The sequence below is a fragment of the Xenopus laevis genome, chromosome 1L, assembly GCF_017654675.1.
Source record: "Xenopus laevis strain J_2021 chromosome 1L, Xenopus_laevis_v10.1, whole genome shotgun sequence".
Classification (NCBI taxonomy): domain Eukaryota; kingdom Metazoa; phylum Chordata; class Amphibia; order Anura; family Pipidae; genus Xenopus; species Xenopus laevis.
This window is the reverse complement of record NC_054371.1, coordinates 122,388,563-122,399,336: the sequence shown is the minus strand read 5'-3', so window position 1 is coordinate 122,399,336 and position 10,774 is coordinate 122,388,563. Positions and strand designations below refer to the sequence as shown.

The window sequence follows — 10,774 nt, the reverse complement described above, 5'->3', positions numbered from 1 at the left end:
GGACAAAAATTTTTTTTCTGCACGTAGCGCACCAATTTTTTGGCCACACCCCTTTCTGTGGCCACACCCCCTAATTACCATGTTTGTTTTACAAAATTTGGCAGGTTATGAAAGTTTGAAAATATTTCTCCTTATCTAAACTGTGTTTTTGTGTCTCAAAATTGTTACAAAGTATCTTATTTGCACCTGTTAGGTGTTCTAGGCTCTCTGCCAAAAGCCAATTAAGTGAGAAACTTTGTTTCTTTTTCTGGCTGTTCAGTGCAGAGAAAAGAGGGACTTTCCAGTACAAATGAGGGACTGTGGGTTGAGCTGTCAAAAGAGGGACTGTCCCTCCGAAAAAGGGACAGTTGGGAGGTATGGGCCACGTACACTATAATTCGACGCTGGAAGCAACTGTCATTGGAACACAGCAGCATGCAGTGCAAATGTACACGTATATACAATCTAACTTGTTCAATGAGTGTCACTTGGCAAATTTTAGTAGATTCTGATCTTGTTACTCTAAGGAGCATATCTATCAGTGAGAAATATATAACTAAAAGTATATAGTGCTCTTTATGCACCTTTGCACTTATGAAAGGCCTGGATGTCAAAAGCTACAATGGTTTGTACACCTGTTTGTCTCTGTGGAGTTGTACTGAAACATTTGAGGGCTGTGGCAATCCACATATAGCAGGAAAAAGGCAGCATCAGTTAAAGCAACACTAACACCAAAACATAAAAATGTTTTAAAGTAATTAAAATATAATGTACTGTTTCGCTGCACTGGTTAAAGTGGTGTGATTGATTCAGAAACTCTACTATAGGTTGTATAAACAAGCTGCTGTGTAAAGCTGGCCATAGATGTAAAGATTTTTAAAAGATCCGATCGTCGTCGTGAGACCACGATTATCTCGAAACGATCGTACGATCATACGAATTGTCCGTCAACTAAAAAGACCATATTGCCAGGAAAACAAAGGGGAGCTGCCTGCTTGTCCCTGCAAACATAGATACAGTAGATTGCACTGGGACTGATAAAGAATTTTTAACCTGGCCGATCAATTTTCTGACAGATGTCGGCCGAAACGATCGTTTGAATCCCACTAACCGCACAATAACTTTGAAGGATTGGTCGGACTTCGCTAAAATCGGTCGTTCGGCAAGAAAATCTTTGCGTCTATGGGGACCATAACAATGGGGGCAGCCAGTCAAAGCTGGAAAAGACACAGGATGAACAGCAGATGATGGATAAGCTCTTTAGTATACAATGGGATTCTTCAGGACATATCCTTAAATGGCTGCCCCCATGGTTACACAGCAGCTTGTTTATATAAACTAGCAGGGGTGCCCAAAAAGTAGATTGGGATCTACCAGTAGATCTTTAGTTGGTGATCAGTAGATCTCAAGACACTGTCTAAGAGAGTAAGCACTGCGTATCTTGACAGCGCTATATAAATAAATGATGATGATGATAGCTTATCTAAATCACCCTCCTATTTCATGCTTTTCATTCAGATATTTATTATGTTAAGGTTACATAAGTAAAAGGGTTAAATATAGCAATATACATTTTCTCATAAATCAATACAATATTTAAGTAACATTTTCTACAGAATGCTAACAAAGCTTTTATGGCTGTAGATCATATTGGGACAACATCACTAAAAGTAGGGATGCACCGAATCCAGGATTCGGCCAAATCCTTCTGCCCAGCTGAACCGAATCCTAATTTGCATATGCAAATTAGGGGCGGGGAGGGAAAACGCATGACTTTTTGGCAGAAAACAAGGAAGTAAAAAATGTTTTCCTCTTCCCACCCCTAATTTGCATATGCAAATTAGGGTTTGGTATTCAGCCAAATCTTTCACAAAGGATTCGGGGGTTCGGCCGAATCCAAAATAGTGGATGCGGTGCATCCCTAACTAAAAGTAGACCTCACATTAGTAAAGTATATATAATTATATATCAGTGTAACAAACTGTAACCCACAGCACCTTAATACCCCTCTGAATTGTGTCTGTATGTTACCCTCCCATTTAGACTGTAAGTCCTACGGGATAGGGTCCTCTAGTCTTTTGTTTCCTTGACACTGAGCACTTAATCTGTATTGTAATTATATTTTTTATATTTATGTGAATTGTATTTCTAATAATGCACTTATTGTTACTTTTTATTCCAAAGACCACTTGTTTGTTACTACTAATTTATTGTTTTGTTGTACAGTGCTTTGCCCTCAAGGAGCGCTTTACAAATAAAAATATACATACATACATACATACAAGTATGGGCACTCCTGAACTATTGTATTCTTTCACACCAGTTTTACCAGTACAGGACAACAGTACATTATATTGTCATTCATTTGAAACACTTTCCTTTTTTGGTGTCACTGTTCATTTAAACTTAAAACTATGGCTGTCATACAGCTGCTTTAAATGACAGAAAGTAGGGGGGAAATAACTATTCCATATCATTTCGAACATTCTTGTTTAGGGATTGGATTTATTTACTATTTCTATTTTTAGAAATAATTAAAATGTATTTTGATTTGCTAGGATTGTCTAGTTACTACATTTGTATCCATTAATATACATTTAATGATTATTAGTAATAGCAGCAAAATTGCCAGTGTCACTAAACTCAGTACTTTTCCCCATGATTGTGAATAGTGCAACACCCATCATGATGCCTGTAATCTTTCAGGTCTGCACAGCCTGTAATTAACATTCTCTAATAAGGTAGAGGGATCCCATACTCATTACCTTCATTTGCAGAAGCCAGACACTATGCATCAGTAAGGCCATCTGCTTGTTGCCACGCATACTGTCTTGGGGATAAAGCTCTCCATCTAATGATAAAGTGTTTAGCTATAACTGCAGATATCTTAAAAGCTTTTACTGGGGAATGAACAAGATCAATAAACAAGGTAGTAGAGGCAACCCAATAATATATAAATACTTTTTTTTTTTTTTAAAACCAGTGAATCAGCCAGGAACATTCCCTTTTATTGCTGTCTTTCATCCCATACCCAGCTACATAATATGGCAGGCAGTAAAACAGGGCAGGTAAGTACAATGCCAGTGGTCCTCTCTATAGACTTTCAGTATAATTCCCTTTAACCAGCTGGTGCAATTGTGGGTCAGGTGATCATTGCTTTGGAAGTGCGCACTGTGTTGTTTTCAAGTGATATTTGCCTGCCTTGCAATTGTACTGGCAGGTTCACAACAATTACCATGAAAGTCTTTGAAGGAGTTGTTTTGGTTCCTATCCACCAAGTTGGACATCACACAGGCAGCAATCACAGTCAGTCATTGCTCAAAATGAAAGACCGTTAATTCATTGCTCCCTCACTACAGCCTCCTTAAAACCTAGTAGTTAGTTTTTTTGTCTTGTTGAGTTACTTATTGTGGTGAAAACTACTGTTGGCCACACATAGGCTGAATTGATATTGATTTACTCCCTGCAGAGGAGCTGCATGCGAGGATGGATGTGGCCAGTCAGATCAACTATACATTTCCAGGATGATTTTTATCTGGTTGCCATTCTGCAGGTTTTTCAGTTTGGCAATAACAAATTTACAATCACACCAGTGGCCAGTTAACTAATTTTATTTGAGGTTGGAGAAGCAGTTGACACAGATCATTGTAAAGCTCAGTCACCAGGCTGTATACAATTTGTGGACGACTTGATTGCTGTGTTACTGGCAACAAGAGGACACTGTTTCACTGGAATCTATGATGAATAACAGTAGATAAGAAAAAAAGTACAAGGTTTTATTAAAAAAAATAAACTATGCCCTCCAGGCAGAAAATGTGCCAAATACACACAGTACCCACTGATAAAAAAAATCTAGGTTATATATTAGACTTATTATTCAGGCAAACTGCAACTTCATCTCAGTACCAAAATATTCCAAGTCAAATTCACAGTAACTATAAGCTGGCCCTGAACCTCAACTTTACAATCATCCACAGAGCTGGGGAACACTGCACAACCAATGAAAGCATTCTGTGCATTGCACCCGTAGCCTAATAATTTGCACGTCTATGGCCAGCTTTAGGGGCCTTACTCACCAGCGCTTGAAGCTGCGTTACGGTTGTATGCGTTCAGCCGCAGGGAAGCGCAGGAGTAGATGCAATAAATTCTTTCCAATGTGGCTGTATTCACACAGACGCATGTAAGCGCCGAACGCCGGTTGGGACGCAGCATGTTGCATTTTTCCTGTGTTCGGCGCTTACATGCGTATGTGTGAGTACAGCCACATTGGAAAGAATTCATTGCATCTACTCTTGCACTTCCCTGCGGCTGAAAGCATAAAACCAGAACGCAAAGGAGCGCAGCTTCAAATGCCCGTGAGTAAGGGCCCTTAGGGTACATTTTGCAAGCAAATGACCGACTGACTAATAGGAGTTTAGAGTTGTGCTTTAGATGTCTGCCTCACAAAAAATATCTTTTAAAGGAGTAGTTCACCTAAAAGTTAATGTTTAGCATGTTAGTGGTCTTCATTATTAATTTTGTATAGTTTTTTAAAAAATTATTTTCCTTTTTCTTCTGATGCTTGACAGCTTTGAAACGGGTCACTGACCACATCTAAAAACAAATGCTCTGTAAGGCTACAATTATATTGTTATTGATACTTTTTATTACTCTGTAATTCCAACCATCTCCTATTCCAGTCTCTTATTCAAATCAGTGCATGGTTGCTATGGTAATTTGCACCCTAGCAATTAAATCGCAAACTGAAGTTCTGCTGAATAAAAAGCTAAATAACTGAAAACTGCAAATAAAAACAAATTGTCTCAGAATATGACACCTTCTACATCATATTAAGTTAAAGGTGAGTGACCCCTTTACATTAAAGGGATACTGTCATGGGAAAATTTTCTTTTCCAAAATGAATCAGTTAATAGTGCTGCTCCAGCAGAATTATGCACTGAAATCCATTTCTCAAAAGAGCAAACTGATTTTTTTATATTCAATTTTGAAATCTGACATGGGGCTGGACATATTGTCAATTTCCCAGCTGCCCCAAGTCATGTGACTTGTGCTCTGATAAACTTCAATCACTCTTTACTGCTGTACTGCAAATTGGAGTGATATCACCCCCTCCCTTTCCCCCCCCAGCAGCCAAACAAAAGAACAATGGGAAGGTAACCAGATAACAGCTCCCTAACACAAGATAACAGCTGCCTGGTAGATATAAGAACAACACTCAATAATAAAAACCCATGTCTCACTGAGACACATTCAGTTACATTGAGAAGGAAAAACAGCAGCCTGCCAGAAAGCATTTCTCTCCTAAAGTGCAGGCACAAGTCACATGACCAGGGGCAGCTGGGAAATTGACAAAATGTCTAGCCCCATGTCAGATTTCAAAATTGAATATAAAAAAATCTGTTTGCTCTTTTGAGAAATGGATTTCAGTGCAGAATTCTGCTGGAGTAGCACTATTAACTGATGCGGTTTGAAAAAAACATGTTTTCCGATGACAGGATCCCTTTAAATACATGGATATTAAGAGATTAATGTTCACTTAAATGATAAGTGATGGTGTAGCATTTACATAGAAGCTACACACTGCATAGCAAAGTGTGTCACTTTTAGCATCAGAACTATGAGGTATGCTAATTTGCTTCATCAACAAACCACACTGATGTATTTGGAAACTTCAAATATTTATTTAATCTTTTTTTGTGCTACAAGTGCAGTTAAGATTCCACCTTTCTTTACTTGTACTTTACTACTGTTTCACGGACTCCTATTGCACTCTGATGCAGTCAGGCAGCCATTTATTGAAGTGCATGCACAGGCATGGTGGAATACCTTGAATTTGTATCAAAGGTGCCAATGGCAGCACAATTTCCATTTTCCCCAAGTGAACTATCATGCACATGACATCACCAATTCACGGAAGAACATCCACACTAATTTTACACCAATGCTATTTATGTAAATATAAAACACATTTATTATGTATGCAACCAGCATAGGTAAAGCATCTCTCTCAGGTTGGGTTCAGACTGTCAAAGATTTCCTTCCTTTCAACATCCGTCTCAGGATAACTTCTATTCCACCCCTTGTGCTGATCCGCTTCAGCCACCCATGAGTTCTCTTGCGCTTCAGGAACTTTGGCTGATATTCCATGCCCCTCTTCTTTGTACGTACTGGAAGCAGTGACCAGTTGGAAGGCAAAGCTCTCGACAGGATGCCACTGCCTGCAGACCATGATGAGGAATGTGTCTCTGTGATACCTAAGGAGCGGGATAAAATGCCAAGGGTCCTCTGTTGCACACAGACGGGAAACGTTGCCTGCTTCATTTGAAATAACCTGTAAGGGGCATATATTATTATTTTGACTAAGAGTATACTCCTGCTGTAAACACATGTAATGCACATTTACATTTTAGTGGATGAATGTGGTTAGAAACTTAGGTGCCAAAAATAGAACTAGGTATAGGAATATATCTGTGCATTTCTATTTCCACCTATTTGTAAGATAAAAAAGTGACATTAAAGCTTTGTTTCATGCATTGGAATGCTGTATATTTTCTTTTTGTTTAAATGTCTCCCAAATAGGAGAACTACAGCACAGCACTGAACAGAGGATTATTGCCTGTTTTGCCAATACATATGCAAAACAAAACTGAATTAGGCATATAAAACTATTACAGAAGGAATGTACTATATATATAAGAAAAAGATACAGTAGAACCTGGATTTTATGTTTCCCAGGGAATGGTGTCAAAGCAGCATTAAGGCTGGGAAATGTAAAATCTGAGGAAAAAAGAAGCTGCTTGCCTATATGGGCTCTGAAAAAACTGTCAATTCCATGACACCTTAAAGGGGTTGTTCACCTTCCAAACACTTTTTTCAACTAAGTTGTTTTTAGATTATTCCCCAGAAATAAAGACTTTTTTTCCAATTACTTTCCATTATTTATTTTTTACTGATTTTCCAAAATCAAGTTGACTGTCCATGTCTCTGGTGTTTGAGTCTGGCAAGTGCAGACTCTAAACTGTTACAATTTTGCCACATTTAGTTGATACATTTCTCAGCAGCATCTCTAGTATCAATTCTAGCAACTATTGTATCAATTCTAATAGCTGCCTGTAATGAAACCCAGAGATTCTGCTCAGCAGGGACAGATAAATGTATCAACTAATGTATCCATTTAGAACAGTTTACAGCAGGGGTCAGCAACCTTTACTATCAAAAGAGACATTTTGCCCCCTCTTCCACTAAAGAAAAAGAGTCTGGAGCCGTAAAACATAGAACAGCTTATAAACTTTTAAAAGTTTTAACTTTTTTTTTAATTGTAACTGTTACAACAACAGAATACTACAAACAGAAGTGCAGTGTGTATGTGTAGACTGCTGCCATTCCAGCTATGTGTAGTAAGAAAAAGTGCTATGGTGGTTGTGTATCTGCAAATTGAGTGTGTTGTTTCTAGTGAGTAAATGTGCTATGCTGGTTGTGTATCTGCAAATTACGTGTGTTGTCTCTAGTAAGAAAAAGTACTAAGGTGGTTGTGTATCTGCAAACTGTGTGTGTTGTCTCTAGGTAGAAATTAACTGTTAGTATGATGTAGAAAGTGAGACCATTTGTAATTGGTTTTAATGTTTTATTATTTGTGATTTTTGTGTTATTTAGCTTTTTATTCAGCAGCTCTCCAGTTTCAGTAATCTGGTTGGTATGGTCCAAATTACCCTAGCAACCACACACTGATTTGAATAAGAGACTGGAATATGAATAGAAGAGGCCTGAATAGAAAGATGATTAATAAAAAGTAGCAATAACAATACATTTCTAGCCTTACAGAGCATTTGTTTTTAGATGGGGTCAGTGACCCCCATTTAAAAGCTGTAAAACAGTCAGAAGAAGGCAAATAATTCAAAAACTATACAAAAGAAAAAATGAAGGTTAATTGAAAAGTTGCTTAGAATTAGCCGGTCTATAACATACTAACAGTTAACTTAAAGGTGAACCACCCCTTTAATGGTTCAAAGAATGCAGTAGATAATTATCATACCAATACTCACAATGCTTTTATGTGGTTTCAAACTCTCTTGGTTTTTAGTGAACTTATGCTTTATGGTAACCTTGCTATATTCAGAGAAATTCCACTTATAGAAAAAACGTATCTGCCACAGAGCTTTACAGGATCCCATAACTGCATTCGAACTTGGGCTTGGATGCCATGGGTTACTTTTCCTGAGCAAACCTTGTGCATTTTATTGAATATAGTGTTTTATGTATAACATTTGTTGCCATTTATACCTGTATATTCTGCTCACACGTGGGCTGCTTAGATTTTATTTGCCAGGGCTAGTTTTAAATCCCAGTCAGGCCCTGGTTGTCTGTAGTTAGAAAAAGTACTGTAGTGGTTGTGTATCTGCAAATTACGTATGTTGTCTCTAGTTAGAAGAAGTACTAAGGTGGTTGTGTATCTGCAAAGCAAGTGTGTGTGTGTGTGTTGAACATTTGAAGACCAGCATAACTTTATGAATTGTAATATACTACTTTAATTGTACTAGCTCATATTTAGTAGCCATTTGATATAGTGGTAGCATATCTGCAAAGTGCGTGAGTGTGTGTTGAACGTTTAGGTTAATATCAATTTGTTTTCCCTCTTCCACATGGACCGGTCAACTAGTTTCATGTCATTCTGGCGATAGTGATCCAGTCGTGGAGCTTAAAACCTGATTAATAAAAGAAATCTCCATCTTGTTCCTTTCCGGGGTTACACGCCGAAATTCAGCATGGAAAGTCACGGCTTAGCGATATATCTGTTCTGAGGACTGCGTACACACGCCACTGGAAGCAGCAGAAAGGTTATTAAACACCGCGTTTGTCACTCTCCTTCAGTCACCTACCTGACCAGGCTCCCCAAGGCCGCCATGCTGACAGATTCTCCCTCCCACTTCCGTAACCGCTTGTGTTTCGTCACATGACGAGGTGGATTGTGGGAATCGTGATTTTTCACTATGTTTGTAACTGACCGACCCGCAATGTTGTCTGTTTACGTGTTTCGTTCTATTTCTTTTAACTCTCTCGTTACAAACATTTATTTTAAGCCTTGAGAAGTCACTATTTCCATTAAAATGAATATAAGTGTGCGAAGTTCAGTATTGCCGAGTGTGCTGGCCTTTACTAAGGATATTAAAAAGGATTATCATTTTTATATATTGACTTTTAGATTTATTTAAATTGACCTAATCTAAACAATTTGCAATTTATATAGATATATATTATAAGTATTTTTATTTAATATGCTTATATTATGTTATATTGCAGGTGTTATATTTTAAGGTGCAGTTAAAATTAACTCCAAGAGCTGCTAAACAAAATTATGTATTTCAAAAATCAAAAAAAAAAAAGAGGACCAATTGCAAACTGTCTTATTATACTGCTGTCTACACCATACTTACCATTCATTTTAAGGTGATCCATCCCTTGAAGGACAGCAGATATCAGTGTAGCCCTGCATAATGTGGTTTTCAAGTGCATCTTCACTATTTCAAGGGTATGGAAATTAGGGATGCACCGAATCCACTTTTTTGGATTCGGCAGAACCCCCGATTCCTTCACGAAAGATTTGGCCGAATACCGAACCGAATCCGAACCCTAATTTGCATATGCAAATTAGGGGTGGGAACGGGAAAACATTTTTTATTTCCTTGTTTTTTGACAAAAAGTCACGCAATTTCCCTCCCGCCCCTAATTTGCATATGCAAATTAGGATTCGGTTCGGCCAGGCAGAAGGATTCGGCCGAATCCGAATCCTGCTGAAAAAGGCCGAATCCTGGCCGAATCCCGAACCGAATCCTGGATTCGGTGCATCCCTAATGGAAATAGCAGTTTATAAGTACAGCTTAATTAGGCATGCACAGCTCAATTTAGGGCTTGATTTAGGAATGCTTGAGCCAAAAACCATGCAAGAGTTCCTAAACCGAGGGGTGTATTAAAAAAAAAAAAAAACCTGATGAGCTTTTTATTTTTTGGTTGAGTATAAACCCTTCTCAACAGGAAACAAAGTTATTCGAAGGAAGAAACCAAGCAGGGCCGGATTAACATGGTGGGCGCACTGCCGTTCATCTCCCCTGTCCCTTTCAGGGGGACAGGAGCAATGGGGATTGGTGCACGGGAAATTTAAATTTGCTTTTGAACCAATGTGGGTGTGGTTGGGCAGCATGCCGTCCCCCTAAAATCCTGCTGCCCTAGGCCCGGGCCTAGGTGGCCTTTCCACAAATCCGGGCCTGAAACCAAGTGAGAGTTGACCCAAATGTTCAAGTACAAATACTTGAGCATTCTTAAATAGAGCCCTAAGGGTTGTGAGAAGGCGGCAACCAGCTGTAAAACTATTAAATAACCCTGGACTTAATAAGGTGCCGTAAATTCACAGATTTGAGGGGATGAGGCCTACAACAGAAAAGGAAACAGGAAATTTTATCAAAAAATGGTTCTATTGGACCCAATATATTGGATCCGACCACTACCTGCAGCCAGGTTTAGGGAAAGGCCCCCTAGGCCCAGGCCTAGGGTGGCAAGATGTTAGGGGCAGCAAGAAGGCGCCCCCTAACATCTTGTGTAAGTCGGCTGCTCCTGATAGATCCGGCTGGCTTTAGGACCGCTCCTCCAGCTGTTGCTCCGCCCCTTCCCACTCCTCTCTGTGCTCGTGCTGCTGCAGCCTCTGCTGTGCTGCGTGTGTCCCAGCAAGCTGATCTGTTTCTTAGCTGGTATGTACATCTAACATTTCCCCTGCAGATCTGCTGTATATCGGCCATGTAGAGAA

The 10,774-nt window shown here is 39.0% G+C and overlaps 1 protein-coding gene across 1 annotated transcript; it reads right to left on the bottom strand.

Annotated features, from left to right (window-relative positions):
* Positions 1-5,932: 5,932 nt before the first annotated feature.
* LOC108713416 (39S ribosomal protein L34, mitochondrial) lies at positions 5,933-8,980 on the bottom strand. Its single transcript, XM_018256873.2, has 2 exons — positions 8,856-8,980; positions 5,933-6,310 (listed from the first exon to the last, which is right to left on the bottom strand). The coding sequence occupies exons 1-2, from the start codon at positions 8,879-8,881 to the stop codon at positions 5,998-6,000; spliced, it is 339 nt and encodes a 112-aa protein (XP_018112362.1). The 5' UTR covers positions 8,882-8,980; the 3' UTR covers positions 5,933-5,997.
* Between the last annotated feature and the right edge of the window lie 1,794 nt (positions 8,981-10,774).